Below are 23,690 nucleotides of genomic sequence, written 5' to 3'. Positions count from 1 at the left end.
AAATGAGTAAATATCTGATTAATGATATCTAACTTACAAAAGAAGTGAATTGAAAAAAAGTTGAATCTTAAATTAACTAGATTAGTAAGTATTGCTGCCACAAAACCTGCAAACATACTTAGATGTATTTGAAAGGAAAGTAGCTACTTTTCCTTCATGCTTCTCAAGACAGGAGGTAGTTCCCACCTACTCTTCATAGTTGGAAAAAATTAATGGCCTATTTTTCTCAAGGAGAAGACAAGAAATAAGTTGGCAAATTTTAGTTTTCTCTCCTTTCTCCAATTGGCAACAATACAAAGGATTTTTTTTGTGAATGGCCGATGGGCCAAAGGCAAAGTCATCACATGGTTCAAGAATTATTTTAAAAACACAGAATTTTCATCATTAGCCAGTAATGGATCACTTTAGTAGGGAAAGTATGTGAACACATGATCTTATCACAAGGGCAAGCTGTGGGCATGTTTGGGTTTTTATTTTGTTTTGGGTTTGTTTTTGTTTCAGGTAATGTGGGTATAGGCATTATACTGCCTCTGTCTAGCTGAATGGTAAAAATGATAGGGATGTATCTGAGTATCCCCATATCAGTGTTGTTGTCAACTTCTGTCTCCATCTAGCTCCCTCTTTCATTTCTGGTGCACCAACAGAGAGCAACACTAAAAATAAACTGTTTGGCCAGGCGCAGTGGTTCACGCCTGTAGTCCCAGCACTTTTGGAGGCCGTGGCGGGTGGATCACTTGAGGCCAAGAGTTCGAGACCAGCCTGGCCAACATGGTGAAACCCCGTCTCCACCAAAATTACAAAAATTAGCCAGGCATGGTGATGCGTGCCTGTAATCCCAGCTACTCGAGAGGCTGAGGCATGAGAATCCCTTGAACCTGGGAGACAGAGATGGCAGTGAGCCAAGATGGTGCCACTGCACTCCAGCCTGGGCGACAGAGTGAGACCCTGTCTCAAAAAGTAAAAATAAACTGTTTGAAAAAGATAATATACTTCTTTTTATTTTTTATTCAAGTTTTAATTCCTCTACCGCTGAACATCTTTCTGACAACAGATAGTAAACCCAAGTATTTATTCTTACCAAATGCAGCCTTAGATTATTTCATTGATGGTTTTTTCATTGTCAACATTCCATTTTCATTTTATGTTTATTATAATACCTTTCTCTAAAGATTCTTAAAAAGAATTGTCTGTGTAGTTTCTGTGTCCTCCAAGTTGCCTTTTAAAAAAGTGTTTGTTTTGATTCCTATGTTATTTGAAGTGTTCTCCTCTCATGTCTGATAATTCTTGGTTGCCTGCTTATAGGTAAGTAAAGGAGCTGATCAACTCTTTACTCTTACATATAAGCAGACAATCAAGATTTAGCAGATCAACTAAAGGGCTGATCTGATAATAATCTCCAAAGAAGGCTCTTTCTTTCTTTTTTTTTTTTTTTTTTTTTTTTTTTCTGAGACAGAGTCTCGCTGCGACACCCAGGCTGGAGTACAATGGTGCGATCTTGGCTCACTGCAACCTCTGCCTCCAGGGTTCAAGTGATTCTCCTGCCTCAGCCTCGCGAGTAGCTGGGATTACAGGCACGCGCCATCATGCCTGGCTAATTTTTTTTTTTTGTATTTTTAGTAGAGACGGGGTTTCACCATGTTGATCAGGCTGGTCTCGAACTCCTGACCTCAGGTGATCCACCCGCTACGGCCTCCCAAAGTGCCGAGATTACAGGCATGAGCCACCGTGCCCGGCCCAAAGAAGACTTTCTAAAAGTCCCTCCTGGAGGACAGTGGCCTGACTACCAGCATTCTGGGAGCCACATAGGGAAAATGGGTTCATAGTAGCCAGTATGTAAATGTATATGTTTCCATTGTCTCTATGATACCTCTGTTCTAAACTCTGGCAGTCTTCTAGTTCACAGACATTCCAGTCTTGGGGGCAGGCAGTTTCTGGGTATATGAACAGGCAAAAGGAACTGGGAAGGGGAGGCTAACTTTCTTACACAGACTTTGCAAAAATCCTGTATATTTCAATCACCCCCTTCATCACCATGGTAATTCCTTAGCTTTCTGGGGTATTCTGTTGTATAAATTGGTTTCGTTCATCACTTTACCATCTATCTGCCTAAAATTGTGTTTTCTTCTTTTAATAAATTGTTTCACACATTAATCTTCTTTCCAGCTCCAACATTTTATTATATTTTAGTACATTCTCCTTGTTTTTGTATCTTTATCCTCAAACAAGAACAAAAACATAAAACATTTTGCTGTCATTTTAGTAGGAGACTAGGAGAAAGAATATAGTGAGTGCAGAAAGTGAAATTAGCGCATACTTGAAATAGTTCTTAAGTTTTCTCTTCTGGACACCTAAGTTTCTCTGTGCCAAAAGTCAACATTGTAGAAAGGTACAGTAGAGTGACAAGAGCATTGAGTGATTCCAGCAAAACCATCAAAACAAGTGCATGAAAATAACTTCCTCAGATAATCTTAAGGTAGGGAGTATGTAAAAGGCAATTTTTGAATCTTACTGGAAATTCAGGAGACATTCTTACCTTCTGAACTGATTCATACAATTCTCATATTTGAATTATCTGTCTGATATAGCACAAGAATATGTTCCTTTACATAGTTAATTTATTGCATTTTTCCCCCTTCCTTTTTCCCTGCAGCATTGACAAAATCTCTAAGATAACCTCTCCAGTATTAATAATTCATGGGACTGAAGATGAAGTCATTGACTTTTCACATGGCCTCGCATTGTTTGAACGTTGCCAGAGACCTGTGGAGCCTCTCTGGGTTGAAGGAGCAGGTCACAATGATGTGGAACTTTATGGACAGTATCTTGAAAGGTTGAAACAGTTTGTGTCACAGGAACTGGTAAATTTGTAAAATATTCTGTAAATTTGCTACTGGGTTTTCCTTTCTTGCTGAACTGCACTCTTTGGTAAATAACATAAAACCTGAAGGTTTTGTTTGCAAATCATGTCAGTTGCCTTCATAAATGTACAGGTAATGATTTGTTAACAGACTTAATGAAGGTTTTAATTACCAGAACTAAAAACTGGAAATAACAGTACCGTGCAGTCAGGCTGTGTAATTTATATTTTTTCTGTGAATTTTTTTTAACATCAAGATGAGTACTGTATGAGATTTTAATTCTATAAAATCAAATGCTGTAAAAGTATTGCCAAATGCTTTTGCATACTAGAAACAAATTTATAAATATTTTTAAAACATCTCAATATATTAAATCTTATCCTGGAATACAACTGTAATATTTTGAAAAAAGCTATGTATCTAAAGCAATTTAAGTACTCATAATGGAATGAACTGTAAAAGAGATTTAAAACCATGCAAGTTCACTAGAATTAGCCTAAACCCTGTTGTACAGGGATAGAGGTTTAAAGTTATTTTATTGTAAAATACATTGAATTTTCTGTATACTCTGATTACATACATTTATCCTTTAAAAAAGATGTAAATCTTAATTTTTATGCCATCTATTAATTTACCAATGAGTTACCTTGTAAATGAGAAGTCATGATAGCACTGAATTTTAACTAGTTTTGACTTCTAAGTTTGGTACTGTGAGGCAAGTACTTAAAATTTTCATGCTGGTTACTTAAAAGGCATTTAGAGATTTCAAGAATGATTTTGTATGCGATGTTTTAAATTTTGACTGATCTCATAGTCTTCATAGAATTGCAGTAGTCTTCATTGTATGAAATCCCGAAAGTCCATGAGTTGATCTTAAAGACCACTAACAGACTGGCTATCAGATCCCTTTTCACTTTGGCTATTTTTTTCATTTTTTGAGATGGAGTCTTGCTGTGTCACTGAGGCTGGAGCGCAGTGGCGCGATCTCGGCTCACTGCAACCTCTGCCTCCTGGGATCAAGTGATTCTCCTGCCTCAGCCTCCTGAGTAGCTGGTATTACAGATGCTTGCCACCACGCCTGGCTAATTTTTGTATTTTTAGTAGAGACAGGGTTTTGCCATGTTGATCAGGCTGGTCTTGAACTCCTGACCTCATGATCTGCCCTCGGCCTCCCAAAGTGTCGGAATTACAGGCATGAGCCACTGCGCCTGGCCCACTTTAGCTATTTTTAAAAATAGGACCTATTGTTTTGGATTACTATCTGAGAATTTCATAGATTCACTCCTGGGTATAGGAGATAAGAATACGTTTAATTCATAACTTTTATATTAACCAATATAGTAAAAAAATAAAGCTCACACATACAAAAACTAAGTTGCCTTTCCTTGAATGAACCCTGTCTGAATAAAACAATGAAAAATAAAAATAAAATTAATGGTATGTAGTCTAATTTGTAAATGAATGAATATGGAAATAATACACACTGTGGATATATTTTAAGGCCTTATGTAGTTTTAATTGTTCTGCTCGTTCCGTGGTTATGTTTAAGACTATAGTATATGACTCTCTTCAAAGTATATCAAGTATTGTGAATGCTTTGGTTCAGATGTGTCAAATTAACAGTAAAACAACAAATATACCACTGACCTGTGCTTATTTGCCTTTTTCCATGCTCCCCACCCCCACACTAGAAAGAGTGAAAAAAAATTACCCTTCGTTTTTATAGGACATAGTTTGAAAATTTTTTAAATTATATCATCACTTTTTTGGAGAGGTCTTTCTTTCTCAAGATTGTCTTGTAACCTATACAGTTTCTTCTTTGTACAGCATACAACCCAGGGCTTAGCTAAATGTTTTCTTTGATTACCTGGGGAAATCTAAATATTGACCCTATTCATTCAGTGTTCGTTCATTCAACAGACAGTTACTGAATGTATAAATCATGCAAAAACCTGTGCTAGGTAAAGACAGACTGTGTCCTCATAGATTTCATGGTATAGCCAAGGAGACAGGCACCTCATTGCACAAATATTACTATTTTGATAAGGGCTGAAGGAGATTTGTAAGGTATTGTAACAGGTAAAAGGTACTTTTGGGAGGGGAACATAGGGAGCAGGGCAAGGAAGAGTCCCCCAGAGAAGTGGTATTTCAGCTAAGTTTTGAAGGATAACTAAGAATTGGGTAGACCTGGGTGACCCAGGGGAAGCATTCCTAGCTGAGGGGAATGAATAATATACGGAAGCCTAGAGGAAGGAAGGTGCAGTTAAATATGAAGACTGGGCCAGGGGCGGTGGCTCATGTCTGTAATCCCAGTACTTTGGGAGGCTGAGGCAGGTGGATCACGAGGTCAGGAGATCGAGACCATCCTGGCTAACACGGTGAAACCCTGCCTCTACTAAAAACACAAAAAGTTAGCTGGGCGTGGTGGCACGCGCCTATAGTCCCAGCTACTTGGGAGGCTGAGGCAGGAGAATCACTTGAACCCGGGAGGTGGAGGTTGCAGTGAGCCGAGATGGCACCACTGCACTCCAGCCTGGGTGACAGAGCGGGACTCTGTCTCAAAAAAAAAAAAAAAAAAAAAGAAAGTTTGGCCTATGCATGAGGCTGCTAATTAGGAACACAATTACAGATGGCATGGTGAACCCTAGTCTTTATCCTAGAAACAAATAGGCCATTGATAGAAAAAGGAAACAGCACTTGTCAAGAGTATAGATGAAAAAATCTGGAGATTTTCGCTTGCTGGAAATAACGTGTAAGTCAGTTGTGTAGAAACTGATCTAATTTTAGAGTGGTGAAAAATACATCATGGGAAAATGATACACAAAGTGCTGTTCAAACCACATTTACATTACTAATGTTATTCCAGGATGCAGTGAAAGGATATTTACAAATTAGAGCAAATCCTGAGGTATTTGCCAAGTTGGAAAAGGTACCGTAAACTGAAACTCCCAAACCAGCTGAAAGATGTGACTAAGGAGTAATAGCTACCTTCAAATATTTGAGAGGCATGTACAATGTATTCTATCTGGCTCTCAGAGCAGGACTGGGTGAAAATTACACAATACCAGATTAAAGCTCAGTATGAGAAATAACTTTATGGCTATTTGTCCATAAAGGAAAGGGATTGCTTCCTAAGCATTAATGAGTATCTTATCACTAGAGACAGAGCAGAAGCTGAATGACATCTGTCATAGGTGTCACAGAAGAAATTCCAGATTTAAATGAAAAGTCGAACTAGATGTACTGTGTGTAAGGTCGTTTGAGACTTTGTATTCCATTTTGATTTCCCCTACTTACTCCTGAGAGCTTACCTATGGTTTTTAGAAGACAGTATGATGTAGAATTAAATTGGCAGTCAGATCTGGGGCTCTTGTCAGCTAACAGTGATTAGATCTGCAACATTGGGCAAGTTACTTCTGGACCTCAGTTTTCTCACTAGAAATTAATGGAACTAATTGAATAATAATATCCCTTACATTTCTAATGTAATGTGAAAATTTCAGCCCTACTCACACGTAATGGCTCATATCAGTTTTTAGCCTTAACTGATGACTAAAATGGTCCCAATTTGTTTGTTTTGATATTTGGCTTTTGTACATACTAACATAGTACAATTTTGATAGTAACACAAATCCTTGGTCTCGTGCCATATCCTCCAAGTACAAAAAAGAATGATGAAGAAGAACTTTCATGAACTAGTTTGTCATCTTCATACTTTTCCAGGTTTCTTACACAAATTTACCAGTTCTGTATCCTACATGAATATATACCATAGATTTTTTTTTCTCGGTGATTTCTATAAATATATAGGTAGTGTTCACTTTAAGAGAGCTTCATAAGTGAAAATGAATTTTAAGCAGGGAGAGGTGGCTCAAGCCTGTAATCCCAGCTACTTAAGAGTCTGAGGTGGGAGGACCACTCGAGTCCAAGACTAGAAGGCTGCAGTGAACTGATTGTGCCAATGCACTCCAATGGAATGAGACCCTGTCTCTGCAAAAATAATTATAAAATGAATTTTAAAAATTGTAGACTGACAGCAATTATCATGTAAATAGTGGTATTCTTGCATTTAGACATACATGACAAAATCTTAAGAGTGATTTTTCATAAACAGTTATGGAAAGCCACATAAACTCAGATTATGAAAACTGCAGAGATGATATAGCCTAATCCCTTTATTTTACAGGTGCAGAAACATAAAGAAGGGAAGTGATTTTCTCAAGGTCTACAGTTTTCAATGACGGTACTATGTATTCCATTATCTTCTCTTTACCAAACTTAACTGGATTAATATACCAATGATCCTTTCAAATTATATGACATAAACTTATTTGCTCTCCAATGTTAGTCACAATTGTATTTTTTTAATGGGTAGGTTCCTCCTTGTCAGCTAGTTATTCATTGAATAGTAAATTGGTAGATTGTGCCAATTAATTCTCAAGTTAATGATTATTTAAAGAATTTAATACTAATTCATTTTACTAGGCACAGTTACAGTTAATTAGTTATGTTGAAACCTAGTGAGGATGGTAGCCACAGACACATGAATAAACAAGTGTTTACTTCAGAAGCTGATTTACTATAAATTGTAACACACAGAATAAGCAATTACATTGAAAAAAGTATCAATATAGTTACTACGAATTAGCTTTTAGCTTGTTGCTTTGTTTTAAAATAGGCAATTTATTCAAACATGATAACATGTTGTATTCTGATAATGTGCACCGCAAATGTCCAGTAACCAAAAAAGTAACAATTTATGCTTACGATACTTGGAATTAGGCTTTGAGTTTGAGCTTGCAGAATGGAGAAGACATTTGTCTATCGTATCTCTAAATGGATTATGCCTCTGACTGAATAGTTGAATGAGTAATGCTAAGGAAGGAAGCAAACACCTCTATGCTGGAAATGACCCACTTGACATTAGAGTTGTGTGTTTTACTTTTTCTTTTTTTAGGGAAAGTACAAAGGTCTTAACAAATGTCAGTGAGCTGAAAGCTGTTAAACTGGCTTTTTCGTATGAAGCCAGATGGACATGAAACTATTTTACTCCCTCTGTTTCCTCTTGTAGGCCGTGTACTAAATTTGCATAATATGACACTTTTAGAAAAAAGTTTTAATAGTGTGCTTTAAAAAATGACGTTATATTAGAAAAATGGGGAAATGCTGTTTTTAGATCATTTTTATCTCCTAATAAAATGCAAGTTTCAGCCACTGTAGTACTTGATTAATTCAAAATTTGGATTTCTTTTTCCTCTAAAACAACTACTTAAGGCAGTATATTGAAGTAGATTCAGTCTTCTGGTTTTTGAAGAAGAAAAGAAGTAGAGAGGGTAGCAGGTAGGTTTATGAATATAGGGGCACTATGTATGGTGAATTCATAGACTATAAATCAAAGCTTATAATTAGCATTCTCATGTTATGAATCTTAAATGAAACTTGTGTTTCTATTTGAACACCTAATAACTTTGGTAAAGTCAGAGGCCATCTATATTACTTCACCAAAGTGAGAATTTGCTACTTTTTGAGCTCTTTTAAGTCTAGAAGTCTGGGCTCCAAGCCTTCAAGGCCCATCCCCGGGAAATAGAATGGGCAGAAGGGAGGGAGACAAAAGAAAATAGTTTATATATCCCTAAATATATCTGGTGCTGTCAAAAATGATAATTAAACTTGCTAAAGTATTCAGTGTAATCCTAAATGAAAAAGAGAGTATAAATGATTACACCTCTGTAAAATAAAATGTAAGTGTCTATGGAATAAAAGCAGAAGGAAATAAATACAATGAAACAAATGATTGTGTTGAGGCAATAGGATTATGGGTGAGTTTTTTTCCTTGACCTACTTAGAAAGGTATCTTTTATGTTGGTGTGTTATTTTTTATGGTTGAAAAGAAGGGGGGAAACCTATTTCTTTGCTGTCTCCTGGTTTTCACTGTCAGAAACTGGCTTCTGGACTTCTGAAATCATAAGACTCAAGAATAGATAAAGGAGAAGTAATTCTCAAATGTGTTTTTAGCCTGGCTATCAGAGCAGCAAATAAAAGTAGCTGGAGGAGGGGAGGATTCCTTTATTTGGGTGAGCAATATTGAATTTTGTGTTTTGTTTTGATAGGGAGTGTAATGAATAGGATAATAATATCTGAAACTTACCCTCACTGAGTAACAGGTCTAAAGTACTTTTTAGGCAATGCCTACATAATATATTAATGTTAAAAACTCAACAATGCATTGTTATAGTTACTACTTTACCATCTGTAGTCATTTCCTTAGCCCATTACAGCTTTGTTTTTACTCACTTCCTATGTGCTATTATACTACACATACATTACATTTCTATATGTTATATAGGCCCAACAATCCATTATATACATATTATTTGAAATTGCTTTTTTAAATCAATTAAAGGAGGAAAAATATGCATTTATCATTACATAATTATCAATGTTGTTTGTTCCTGTAGATTCATATTTCTGTAGGGTCACTTGATTTCAGCCTGAAGAACTTCGTTTAGTATTGTAAAATGAGTCTGCTAACAAATTCTCAGTTTTGCTTATCTGGGAAAGTATTTATTTCATCTTCGCTTTTGAAAGATAGCTTTACTGTATATAAGATTCTTGGTTGCCTACTTTTTTCTTTGAGCATATGAAATGTTTTCCCATTGCCTTCTGGCTTCCATGGTTTCTGATGAGAAGTAAGGTGTTAATCTTAAATCTTATTGAAGTACCTTTGTAAATGATGCATTGTTTTTCTCTTGCTGATTTTAAAACTTCTCCTTGTCTTTGACTTTCAGTATTTATACTATAAAGTATCTGCTTGTGGGCATCTTTGCTTTTTTTCCGGAGCATTCATTAAGCTTCTTGGACGTATAGGTTATTGCTTTCTAATAAAATTGGAAAGTTTTCTGCCATTATTTCTCCAAATATTTTCTTTTCTCTCCTGGTACTCAGCACAAGGGCTACAGGATTACAGCTGCTCTTATGTTAATGGACCTCGGGCTGCTTTGCTTTTTTAGATTCTTACGTTTATTCTCTGCTTTCCTCTGTTGTCCTTTCATATTGTCAGCTGTTGCTACTTAACTACTGTGAGTTTGTTTCTTTTGCTCCAACTTGCTTTTTGTGTATTTCTACTCAGATGATCTAGGAAACTTGATAATTAAACTTATTATGTTATGTCTAAATTAAGAGCAAAATAGCTCTGCTTAAATCTGTGAAAGGCTGTGCTGTGAGCAATAGCCAGATAGCCAAGACTAAAGTTGCCCCTACCCTGAAGTAAGAAGTAGTAACACCAGGCGCAGTGGCTCACACCTGTAATCCTAGCACTTTGGGAGGCTGAGGCAGGCAGATTACTTGAGATCAGGAGTTTGAGACCAGCCTGGCCAACATGGTGAAACCCCATATCTACTAAAAGTACAAAAATTAACCAGGTGTGGTGGCATGCCTCTGTAATCCCAGCTGCTTGGGAGGCTGAGGTGCGAGAATCGCTTGAACCTTGGAGGTAGAGATTGCAGTGAGGCAAGATTGTGCCACTGCATTCCAGCCTGGGTGACAGAGTGAAACTCCATCTCGAAAAAAAAAAAAAGTAGTAGTTACTAGCTGCCCAGTTGATTTGGTTCTGTCCAGCAGGTAAGGATTACTAGGGCTGCTTGCTAGGAGTCTGCTTTTCTTGTGAATGTTACTGCTGTTATTTTTTGTATTTCTTTTTTAAGAAGTCATGAATTTTCAAGAACCAGAGCAATATATCCCCAAGTTTTGCTAGTGTTGAGTCAGTGGTTTCTAAATGACTCATCAGCAATGTGAGAAATTGAGGGGGAATATGTGAAGTGGTAGTATGCATCAATCAGCCTTGAGCTTAGTGTAGTTTGATAACCATCATTGACTGAGATGATGAATATGGAAGTGTTCCCTTTGAGAACAAAGACAAAAAGTTGAGCAGTTGCAAACATTGGGGAGATACAGAATAGAACTTAGAGTGACTTTGAAAATGAAGGAACAGGTTAATCAACACCAGAAACAGAATAGGAGGAAACATGCAATAGTTTAGGTCTAATAAATCCTTCCAGACAAATACATACATAATTAGAAGGCAGTGTAGATATAAATGTAGCCCAAACACCCAGTTAAGGAACATTTCAAGTCACGAGATACTCTGAGCATAACATTAAAAAAAAAAAAAAATTCTGGGTTAATAGTTAATTTGAATATGAAGAAATAGTGTGGAACTGTTGTTTGAAATGCTGGAAACAGGCTGTATTGGTGGGAGTATGACTAGGGTGTCTTTAGCACTATTTAAGCCCTTATTTTGGTCACATTTGGACTTGGCATTCTTGTGCTTTAGAGAAGCCACGGTCTTCCCAAGAGAAAAAAGGCAAATAATAATAATACTGATTAAAAGAATATAAAAGAATATAAGAAAAGCCTAACAAGAGCTGTTTGCACCAGTCGTTTGGATCTTTCCCAGTGTTTTCCCTCAAAGCCTCACTCCGGTACTTGGAGTGAGACATGAGAGATATTGGTGTGTACTGTCCCTTTTAATCCTCCCAGTTCTAGGTAGTTCTCTCAACAAAGAGTGCCATGCAGAGTATTGTAAAGGAAGAAGATCCCCCAGAAACAAAGGCCCTCTGCATTATAGATCTACCTTCTAAGAAGCTATCTGCTCTCTTATCTGTTAGATTGGACATCTCTGAAAGGCAGAGAATATGTCTTTCATTTTTATCTCTGCACCCTTCCCTTCCTTGGTAACTGAAAGCTTCCTGAAAATTGAATTAATATAAAGAAAGAACATGTTCCAAAAAAATAAGACTTTTCCATTTTGTTGCCTTATTTGAAAGCAATCAATCCTATCAATACGATAGCCTTATAATTCAAAGCTGTGACTTTATGTTTTCCTCATGTATCTTTATTATATTAGAGAAGAAACTAGTAAAATTAACAGTACAAGGGGGATATGAAGGGTAGCTTTTGAAATGTTAGACATTAATCCCTGAGCCACCGTTTCATCACCAGTTAAAGGTAGATAATTATCTTTTCTGTTGACCTTAGTGGTTTACTATGAAGATTAAATAATAATCTTAATTGGGAATACTTAGTGCCCTAAAGAAATGTAAAAAAAAAATAAGGAATTGTTTATGTTCTATAGGTGGATCTACACCTAGCAATTAAGTATCAGGCCATGAATTACTTTTTTTTATTTCCTCTCTTTTTTAGAGACAGGGTCTTGGTATGTTGCCCAGCCTGGACTTGAACTCAAGTGATCCTCCTGCTGCCTTAGCCTCCCAAGTAGCTGGGACTTGTAGATAATTTTTGAGGAGTTTTTATTTTTGATAATGTGCCAATTTATAAGTGAATTAGCAGTGAACACTTGAGTCTGTGGAACTCTGATTAAAGTTGGCCCATTTCTTTTCTTTGGCCTGTAGTACCTTAAAGTGATGGTTCTCCAGGAAGCTGGCACACCTGGTGAACCACAGCAAATGAGAGCAAGTGCACCTTTTGTCCTGTCCAATACAGCCTCATTCTCATGACACTTTCAGTCCAAATGTATTCTATTGTCCCCAAACATGCTGCCTTTGTGTTTTCATTTTGATGTTTAAACTAGAAAGGATGAAGGCAAGACAAACAACAAAGGAACAGCTGAAAGGAAAATCCCATGATTTCAGAAAACATTTAATCTGTAGTGCAAATCCTTGGTGCTCAGTTTTCCTTAAAAAAAATCCTGATTGCATTTTTTAATCACAATGCTTCTCCACTTATGTCAGAATTAATTATTCAAATTTAGTTTGTTAGAGGTTTGCTGTTTAACTTTAGGTGAAACCCCATCTCTACTAAAAATACAAAAAGTTAGCCGGGCGTGGTGGCACCCGCCTGTATTTCTAGCTACTCGGGAGGCTGAGGTAGAAGAATTGCTTGAACCTGGGAGGCGGAGGTTGCAGTGAGCTGAGATTACGCCACTGCACTCCAGCCTTGGCAACAGAGCGAGACTCCGTCTCAAAAAAAATAAGAAACTTAATAAATTACTAACACATGGCTGGGTGTGGTGGCTCACGCCTGTAATCCCAGCATTTTGGGAGGCTGAGACGGGCAGATTACTCGAGGTCGGGAGTTCAAGACCAGCCTGACCAACATGGAGAAACCCCATCTCTACTAAAAATACAAAATTAGCCGGGCCTGGTGGTGCATGCCTGTAATCCCAGATACTCGGGAGGCTGAGGCAGGAGACTCACTTGAACCCAGGAGGCGGAGGTTGCAGTGAGCCAAGATTGTGCCATTGCACTCCAGCCTGGGCAACAAGAGCAAAACTCTGTCTCAAAAAATAAATAAATAAATAAATAAATTACTAGCACATTAATAAGATTTAATATCTTTTAAAGAAGATTTTTAAATGTAAAACTTTTAATGTCTTAATATTTTATTTATCTTTATGATAACACAAAAATATGACATACAGGAAACTCTGTATCTTGACTAAATTCTTATAATCTGTGTCATTAGTTTCTCATTCAAGTGTAGTGGCAGCAGAGTCACTCCTTTGCATTAACCAGGAATCAATGAATTTAGATAGGAGGGTTTTTTAAAACAGTCTAATCCATTAGGGATAATCCCTTGAAAGTGGTTGTCCAGAGTTGCCATTCATTTAGCTGCCCTGAAAAACAAGCTAATAAACAGAAAAGCTCCTACTTATGACTTTCCTGGAGCTTTTCCATACTTTTCAGTGGTGGCTGCATTGAAGTAAGTTCATCTCACCAGACCTTGGAGAAGGGGAAGGAAAAACACTTTGATTTACACTACTTTACGAAGAAAATATTTATTCTACTGTATAATGTGATGTAAAATGTACATAAGTGAACAACTGAATAGCAATTGACTTATTGATTTGAATTGATTTGACTTAATCCATACGTTGTTTATGTTTTCTGATTCCAGCAGCTAATTAATCTTTTTTTAAAATGAGGTTATAAAGTGCTATACTAGTTTGTATAGTTCTGAAAAAGAGGTTTTAGATTGGGTTTTTAAAATGCTCTTCATCAGGCCGAGTGCAGTGGCTGATACCTGTAATCCCAGCACTTTGGGAGGCCGAGGCAGGTGGATCACAAGGTCAGCAGTTTGAGACCAGTCTGGCCAACATGGTGAAACCCCGTCTCTACTAAAAATACAAAAATTAGCCGGGTGTGGTGGTGCACACCAGTAGTCCCAGCTACTCAGGAGGCTGAGGCATGAGAATCACTTGAATCTGAGAGGCGGAGGTTGCAATGAGCCAAGACTGTGCCACTGCACTCCAGTCTGGGCAACAGAACCAGACTCCATCTCAGAAAAGAAAAAAATGGTCTTCATCACCCACAGCTCCTGTTTCCCTACTCCCTTGCCTGCCCCACCAAAGAAAGGTCTGAAAATTCTCAAAATAAGGAAGACTGTAATTTAGAATAATTAATTTGGTGTAAGAAAACAAGAACTTTTAAATTTATGATAATCCTCAGGAGATAAAATTTGTACTTTCTAGAGAGCATTCAATGCAAGTGACCAATTTATTTTTATCCCTGATTTTTCCATATTCATAATGCTGCTTATATCAAAGGACTTTTTAATAATCCTATAATATATGTGAAAGGGCTCTTAAAATTGTAAAGCTATATTCTATTCCAATTATTTATTATTAGAGAAAAATGAGCATGATGTCTGTGTATAGGCTGTTCCATTGAAACTTCCACGAAGATGCTTTGGTGCCTCACTCATATTCCTTAATCTGTACCACTTCAGTGCACACGGGCCCACTTGCCAGCTGCCAGCACTTGTATTTCTTTCCTGAGGGCTTTCTCTCACTACCTGAGCCAGTTTTGCTGTCCAGTCTGCTGGAAGTATTGCCAGAATTACACTCACTGGGAGCAGCCGTTAACCAAAGACTGGCTGGAGTTTAGGCACATCCCAGCTCCCTCGCCTTTCAGGTGGGATAACTGAGCTTCGTGTCCTTCACAGGTTCCCAGCGTTTCCCCAGAGAGATTACGAAGATTATGCTTCAGTCACTTAGAATCTTAGCTATCTTAATTTCAGACTTTATTGGTTGCCTTTTCCCTCCTTGACATTTCCCCATTCTCCTGGATCTTCTTCACCTCCTAAAATAAACTGTAGACCTCTTAAAATAAAGTGTAATGAGACAACTTATTTTATTTTGCTTTGCTTTATTGTGCTTTGCAGATACTGCTTTTGTTTTTTACAAATTGAAGGTTCATGGCAACCCTGCGTCAAGCAAGTCTATCGGTGTCATTTTTTCCAACAGCATGTGCTCATTTTGTGTCTCTGTGTCACATTTTGGTAATTCTTACAATATGTCAAACTTCATATTATTACTGTATCTGTTATGGTGATCTGTAATCAGTGATCTTTGAGGTTATTATGGTAATTGTTTGGGGGTGCCATGAAACACGCTCATATAAGATGACTAAGATGGCAAACTTCATGGATAAATGTGTGTGTCCTGACTGCTCCACCAACCAGCCATTCCCTCATCTCTCTCCCTCTCCTCAGGCCTCCCTATTTCCTGAGACATAACAATATTGAAATTAGACCAATTAATAACTGCGATGGCCAGGTGCTGTGGCTCACGCCTGTAATCCCATCACTTTGGGAGGCTGAGGTGGGCAAATCACATGAGCTTGGGAGTTTAAGACCAGCCTGGGTAATGTGGAAAAGCCCTGTCTCTACCAAAAACCCAAAAATCAGCCAGGTGTGGTGGCACACACCTGTAGTCCCAGCTCCTTGGGAGGCTGAGGTGAGAGGATCACTTAAGCCTGGGAGGCAGAGAGGTTGGCAACAACCAGCCTGGGTGACAGAGCAAGACCTTGTCTCCAATATATATATTATAATATATATATATAATAATATATAATAATATATATATTATATTATATATATAATATATAATAATATATATTATATTATATATATAATATATAATAATATATATATTATATAGACTATATATATAATATATAGTCTATATAATATATAATAATATATAGACTATATATAATATATAATAATATATAGACTATATATAATATATAATAATATATAGACTATATATAATATATATACTATATAGACTATATAATATATACTATATAGACTATATAATATATACTATATAGACTATATATTATATATACTATATAGACTATATATAATATATATACTATATAGACTATATAATATATACTATATAGACTATATATAATATATATACTATATATAATATATATAATAATATATACTACTATATATACTATATATTATATATACTATATATACTATATATACTATATATAATATATACTACTATATATACTATATATAATATATATACTATATATTATATATAATATATATACATATATAATATATATACATATATAATATATATACATATTATATATACATATATTATATATATAATATATATATTATACACAGACATCATGCTCATTTTCTCTAATAATAAATAATTGGAATAGAATATAGCTTTACAATTTTAAGAGCCCTTTCACATATATTATAGGATTATTTAAAAGTCCTTTGATATAAGCAGCATATATATTATATATTTTTTATATATATTATATATTTTATATATGTATATATAATGTAAAAACCCCTGCAATGGCCTCTAACTGTTCAAGTGAAAGGATGAGTCATTAGTCTTTCATGTTAAATCAAAGGCTGGAAATTGTTAAGCTTAGTGAGGAAGGTATGTGTAAGGCTAAGACAGGTTAAAAGCTAGGTCTCTTGTACCCAACAGTTAAGAAGTTATGAATGGAAGGCAAAAGTTCTTGAAGATAATTAAAAGTGATACTCCAACGAATACATGGATAAGAAAGTGAAACAACCATATTGGTCGTAGGAAGAAAGTTTTTTAAGTGATCTAGAAAGATCAGACCAGCCACAACATTCCCTTTGGCCAAAACCTAATCCAGGTTAGAGACCATATTTCTACAAAAGACAGAAAAAATTAGCCAGGCCCAGTGGCTCACGCCTGTAATCCCTGTCTACCAAAAATACAAAAATTAGCTGGGCATGGTGGTACACACCTGTAATCCCAGCTATTTGGGAGGCTGAGGCAGGAGAATCACTTGAACCCAAAGGCGGAGGTTGCAGTGAGCCGAGATTGCGCCACTACCTCCAGCCTGGGCAGCAGAGTGAAACTCTGTCTCAAAAAAGAAAAAGAAAAAATTAGTTGAAGGTGATGGCGTATGCCTGTAGTCCCAGCTACTTAGGAGGCTGAAGCCAGAGGATGACGTGAGTCCAGGATTTCAAGGCTACAGTGAGCTATGGTTATACCACTGTACTCCAGCCTGGGTGACAGAACATGATCCTGTCTCGGGAAAAAAAAAAAAAAAAAATATATATATATATATATATATACACACACACACATATTTATTTTTATATATATATTTATTTATATATGTATATATTTATATATATTTATTATATATATTTATAGCTATATATAAAGTTAATATATTATATATAATATATAAATATTATATTATATATAAATATATAATATATATATAAAGCTAATGTAGCTTGTCACTTTCAGTTGAAGCCAGTGTTCATTTACCATTCAGTTGAAGCCAGTGTTCATTTACCATTCTGGAAATCTTAGGGCACTTAAGAATTATGTAAATCTACTCTGCCTATGTTCTATCAATGGAACAACAAAGCCTGGATAATAGCACATCTGTTTACAGCTTGATAACTGGATATTTTAAGCCCATTTTTTGAGACCTACTGCTCAGAAAAAAAGAATTCTTTCAAAATGTTACTGCGCATTGTCAATGCACCCTAAGAGCTCGATAGAGATGTACAAGGAGATTAGTGCTTTTATAGTGGCTAACGCAACATCCAAGCTGCAGCCCATGGATCAAGGAATAATTTTGACTTTCAGGTCTTATTAAGAGATACATTTTATAGGGCTATAGCTGCCATAGATAGTAAATCTGATGAATCTGGGCAAAGTAAATTGAAAACCTTCTGGAAAGGAGTCACCAATCTGGATGCCACTAAGAACATTTGTGGGCCCTACACGGTGGCTCACACCTGTAATCCCAGCATTTGAGAGGCCAAGGTGGGTGGATCACCTGAGGTCAGGAGTTCAAGACCAGCCTGGCCAACATGGCAAAACCCCATCTCTACTAAAAATGCAAAAATTAGTCAGGTGTGGTGGCAGGCACCTGTAATCCCAGCTACTCAGGAGGCTGAGGCAGGAGAATTGCTTGAACCTGGGAGGCCGAGGTTGCAGTGAGCCAAGATTGTGCCACTGCACTCCAGGCTGGCCAACAGAGTGAGACTCCATCTCAAAAAAAAAGATTTGTGATTCATGGGAGGAGGTCAAAATAGCAACATTAGCAGGAGTTTGGAAGAAGTTGATTTCAACTCTCATGGATGACTTTGAGGGGTTTAAGACTTCAGTGGAGGAAGTAAGTACTGATGTAGTGGAAATAGCAGGAGAATTAGAAGTGGAGCTTGACAATGTGACTGAATTGCTGCAACTTCATGATAAAACTTGAACAGGGCCCGGTGAAGTGGCCCTGTAATCCTAGTAATCATGATTGTAATCTCAGCACTTTAGGAGGCTGAGGCAGGAGGATCACTTGTGCTCAGGAGTTTGAGACATGCCTGGGCAACATAGTGAGACCTTATCTCTATTAAAATAGTTTTTTAAAAAAAATTAGCTGGGTATGATAGCATGTGCTTGTAGTCCCAGCTACTTGGAAGGCTGAGGCAGGAGGATTGCTTCAGCCCAGGAGATGGAGGCTGCAGTGAGTCATGATCATACTGCTGCACTCCAGCCTAGGCAACAGAGCAAGACCTTGTCTCAAAAAAGAAAACACAATCTTGAACAGTTGAGGTGTTGCTTCTTATGGATGAGCAAAGAAAGTGGTTTCTTGAGATGGAATCTCCTCCTGGTAAGGATGCTGTGAACATTATTGAGATGACACAACAAAGGATTTAAAATATGACATAACCTTAGTTAATAAAGCAGCAGCAGAGTTTGAGAGCATTTACACTAATTTTGAAAGAAGTTATATAGAGAAAACGCTATCAGACAGCATCTTATGCTTCAGAGAAATCTTTCCTGAATGGAAGAGTCAACTGATGCAGCAAACCTCACTATTACTTTAAGAAATTGCCACAGCTATTCCAACCTTCAGCAACCACCATCCTGGTTAGCAGCCATCAACACTGATATAAGAGCCTCCACCAACAAAAAGATTACAACTTGCTGAAGGTTTGGATGATTGGTAGCCTTTTTTAGCGACAAGATTTTTTTTTTTTTTGCAGCAAGATATTTTAAAATGAAGGTATGTACATTGCTTTTTTAGGCACAGTGGTATTGCATACTTAATATAATACAGTATAATATAAAATAACTTTTTTGTTTGTTGATTTGTTTTAGTGTGCTTTCTATACACACATATCTCTTAAGACAAGTTTCCTGGGCTCTATTTTCATCCAGATTGCTGTCGTAATCCCTCCTGATAGAAAAATTCTAGAGGTACTTCAGGGTAGACTGCATGCTGTGAGGACAAAAATAGATTTATTTTAAAAATTTTATTTAAGTTCTAGGATGCATGTGCAAAATGTGCAGGTTTGTTACTATCAACCTGTCATCTAGGTTTTGTTTTTTTTTTTGAGACGGAGTCTCGCTCTTTCGCCCAGGCTGGAGTGCAGTGGTGCTATCTCGGCTCACTGCAAGCTCCGCCTCCCGGGTTCATGCCATTCTCATGCCTTGGCCTCCCGAGTAGCTGGGACTACAGGTGCCCACCACCACGCCCGGCTAATTTTTTTTTTTTTGTATTTTTAGTAGAGATGGAGTTTCACTGTGTTAGCCAGGATGGTCTCGATCTCCTGACCTCGTGATCCGCCCGCCTTGGCCTCCCAAAGTGCTGGGATTACAGGTGTGAGTCACCACGCCCGGCCTTGTCATCTAGGTTTTAAGCCGCACATGCATTAGGTATTCATCCTAATATTCTCCCTCCCCTTGCACCACACCCCCCCAACAGGCCCAGTGCGTGATGTTCCCCTCCCTGTGTCCATATGTTCTCATTGTTCACCTCCCACTTATGAGTGAGAACATGTGGTGTTTGGTTTTCTGTTCCTGTGTTAGTTTGCTGAGAATGATGGCTTGCAGATTCATCTATGTCCCTGCAAAGGACATGAACTCATCCTTTTTAATGGCTGCATAGTATTCCATGGTGTATATATGCCACATTTTCTTTATCCAGTCTATCATTGATGGGCATTTGGGTTGGTTCCAAGTTTTTGCTATTGTAAGTAGTGCTGCAGTAAACGTACATGTGCATGTGTCTTTATAGTAGAATGATTTATAATCCTCTGGGTATATACCCAGTAATGGGATTGCCGAGTCAAATAGTATTTCTGGTTCTAGATCCTTGAGGAATCGCCCCACTGTCTTCCACAATGATTGAGCTAGTTTATACTCCCACCAACAGTGTAAAAGCGTTCCTATTTCTCCACAGCCTGGCCAGCATCTGTTGTTTCCTGACTTTTTTAATAATCGCCATTTTTAACTGGCATGAGATGGTGTCTTATCATGGTTTTGATCTGCATTTCTCTAATGACCAGTGATGATGAGCTTTTTTTCGTATGTTTGTTGGCTGCATAAATGTCTTCTTTTGAACAATGTCTGTTCATATCCTTTGCCCACTTTTTGATGGGGTTGTTTGTTTTTTTCTTGTAAATTTGTTTAAGTTCCTTGTAGATTCTGGATATTAGACCTCCGTCAGATGGATAGATTGCCAAAATTTTCTTCCATTCTGTAGGTTGCCTGTTCACTCTAATGATAGTTTCTTTTGCCGTGCAGAAGCTTCTTTAGTTTAATTAGATCGCATTTGTCAATTTTGGCTTTTGTTGCAATTACTTTTGGTGTAATATAAACATAACTTTTATATGTACTGGGAAATGAAAAAAAATGTGTGACTTGCTTTATTGCAATGGTCTGAGACTGAACCTGCAATATCTCTGAGGTATGTCTGTATTTGCATTCAAACCCTTGTCTCAGGGTCTACTTCTTGAGGGAGGATCCCTAGAAAGATACTGCCATGGCTTAAAACATATTTGTGGCTCCCAAAGTCACCGAATCATGGACTATTTAGATCCACGTGGAAGGAGGCTTAGAAAAGCAGTATAATGGAAAAGGGAGGCTTTTTAACATTAAATATCTGGATTCAAATTCTGGCTTTACCATTTACAGCATGACTTTATACCATCCGCTCAAAACTTAAATGTTCTCATCTATAAGTGGTTGCAATATTAATACTTGCCCTGCCTGCGTTACTGGGTCTTTTCGAAGATAATACATGGGAAATAATTTAGGTAGATATTCATACAAAGATTACTATTGTTATTATTAATTGAAGAAAGCTTCAGTACACCAGTTGAAATTGGAATAAGTGAAGAGATAAGGCATTCTGGGTCTGAGACAGGTGGTTGTTTATGAGAGCCATGCCAATCAGTTAGATTTAAAAACAAGGATTTGTTTGCAGAATGGGAAAAAAATAATGTATAACACTTTCTCAGCCCAGTCTGAAGAGTGGCATTCTATGTGATTGACCACTGAAACCATTATATCCTATAAAGGAGGTACAGAGGAGGAGAAAAGATATATTAGCAGAATTGCACTAAAAATTGCATAGAAGACAGAGGAAAACCCTGGAAAGCAATGTAATTTCTTGGTGTCTCTTCTTTATTCTTACCACTGTTTCACATCTCCATACATGACTCTATGGGTTGGCAGTGGTTAAGCATGAAGACCTCGTAGTTGAAGTCAATCTGCATTGACCCCAGGAAAGCTAGACAAAATGGATCCAATGCTCTCATTGCACAATCTGGAATTTCCAATGCCCTCCCCAAGGTTTCTGTGAATTCCTGGGTAACTATGCTCTCTAGTGACCACCTCTGGCTCGGAACTCCTGTTTCTACAGAATTAATTCATTTATGAATTGTCTTTCTTTTCCTGCAACAATGTCCCTGTTTAGTATCTTTTTTTCTGAAACAGGGTCTTGCTCTGTGCCCAGGCTAGAGTGCAATGGCACCATCTTAGCTCACTGCAGCCTAGGCTCAAACAATCCTCCTTCCTCAACCTCCCAAGTAGCTGGGACTACATGCATGTGCCACTGCACCTGGCTAATTTTTTAATTTCTTGTAGAGACAGTCTTGCTATGTTGCCCAGGGTGGTCTCAAAGTCTTTGCCTCAAATGATCCTCCTGCCTTGGCCTCTCTCAAAGTGCTGGAATTATAGCCATGAGCCACTGCACCTGGTTTTGTATCTTATTGACCTACAAATAGAACAGAGCCTTTTTTCTTGACTTAAACACACACACGCACACACATGTTCCCATGAGGTGTTTGTACACATATAAGATTTTACTGATGGCTTGCAATGACACAAAGGATTCTATTGGAGCACACAAAAAAAATGTAACTCTGGATATTAGATACCCCTGTTTGTAAAAAGTCAGTTGGTCATTTCCTGCCATGTTTTTTGCTTGTCTCCTTTATTCTTGAATTGTGCTCTCAAATTTCTGATTCTATGAAGGTGAAAATGTGAACATGTTTTTTTGCTTCCTTTTCCCCTGTGGGATCATGCCTCACAGTCCCACTTTGTACCCCAAAGCAGTGCCTCTTGATATTTTTCTAAAAACATACTTTCCTGAAAAATGGCAGACATGGAGGTGCACCTCTCGGATGTCCCTTGAAGGCACTTGCTTCAGGAGCAGAGCTGACTGACAGCTTCCAGCTGCCAAACTTATTTCTTCTGTGGCTATCACATTGAGATTGTGCTTCCCCTGGGATGCTCCCAGCCAGTAACTACACATAGTAAGGCTACTAGAGGGAGCCATTCTTGCTGGATGGGGACTTCTCTATAGAAGTCCCATGGGAAATTTGCCCAGGGACTCCCCATTGACCTGGCCAGACTTTCTCAGAACTGTGTTGCAGTCCGAGGCCCATCCTACAAATTTAGCTCTGCTCTCCTTTCAGAGATATCATACCTTCGTCACAATCTGAAGGCTTTTCTTCCCTACTCTGCCCTCTCCATTTACTTTTTACACCTTACCCTCTCCCAATAAATCTCTTGTACATACAATTTCACCTAGCTTCATGGAGAGATATTTACTGGGGAGAGGGCAAGATATAGAACATTCCCTAAGAACTATGCCAGTTTCTAAAATCATTTTTTCCTACCCTGCCACAGAGGTATATCATAGAATCTCTTTGCTTATCATATTGGAAAGTATTAATTATTTGTATATAATGGGTATATATTTCTCCATGACAACCAGATTTTGGTCTGAAGCCCAGTTGCTAAAGTCAAATACATTCATCCATTGGTATCCTTGGGGAATTGGTTTCAGGAGCTCCCTCAGATACCAAAATTCATAGATGCTCAAGTCCCTTATATAAAATAGGGTGATATTGCATGTCACCTATGCATATCCTCCCGTATACTTTAAATCATGTCTAAATTACTTACAATACCTATTACAATGCCTATATATTCATTCATGTGTCTTTCATTCGTGTGATTCAACGTGGTACTTGGTCTGCAACATATTCAAATTTTACTTTTTCTAACTCTGGAAATTTTTCTGAGTATTGTCTATCCATATGAATCCATACAGATTGTCTATCTATGAATTGTCTATGAATCCATAGATGCCTAACTCATGAATATGTAGGACCAAATGTAACAGTCTTTAGAACTCAATCCTCTTTCCTCCTTAGTTAAAGAAAATAGGGAAGTCTTAGTCCTCAGTCTGTGGT

The 23,690-nt window shown here is 37.4% G+C and overlaps 2 protein-coding genes across 5 annotated transcripts in view; both read left to right on the top strand.

Moving 5' to 3' along the window:
- ABHD17B (abhydrolase domain containing 17B, depalmitoylase) overlaps window positions 1–4,504 on the top strand; it is a 45,611-nt gene extending 41,107 nt beyond the window's left edge. For all 4 annotated transcript variants that reach the window (XM_008952964.5, XM_034967564.3, XM_055091896.2 and 1 more), the window contains one exon: window positions 2,651–4,504. In XM_008952964.5, the coding sequence (XP_008951212.1) occupies window positions 2,651–2,870 (220 nt within the window). In that variant the 3' untranslated portion in view covers window positions 2,871–4,504. The remainder of the gene's footprint in view (window positions 1–2,650) is intronic.
- Window positions 4,505–5,411: 907 nt separating this feature from the next.
- CEMIP2 (cell migration inducing hyaluronidase 2) overlaps window positions 5,412–23,690 on the top strand; it is a 182,104-nt gene continuing 163,825 nt past the window's right edge. The window contains exon 1 of the mRNA XM_055091895.2: window positions 5,412–7,101. The gene's annotated coding sequence lies outside the window, so the exon portion shown is untranslated. The remainder of the gene's footprint in view (window positions 7,102–23,690) is intronic.

Source organism: Pan paniscus, chromosome 11, assembly GCF_029289425.2.
Source record: "Pan paniscus chromosome 11, NHGRI_mPanPan1-v2.0_pri, whole genome shotgun sequence".
Lineage (NCBI taxonomy): Eukaryota > Metazoa > Chordata > Mammalia > Primates > Hominidae > Pan > Pan paniscus.
Note: the sequence above shows the minus strand (reverse complement) of the source record. Positions and strands in the feature narration are given on the sequence as shown.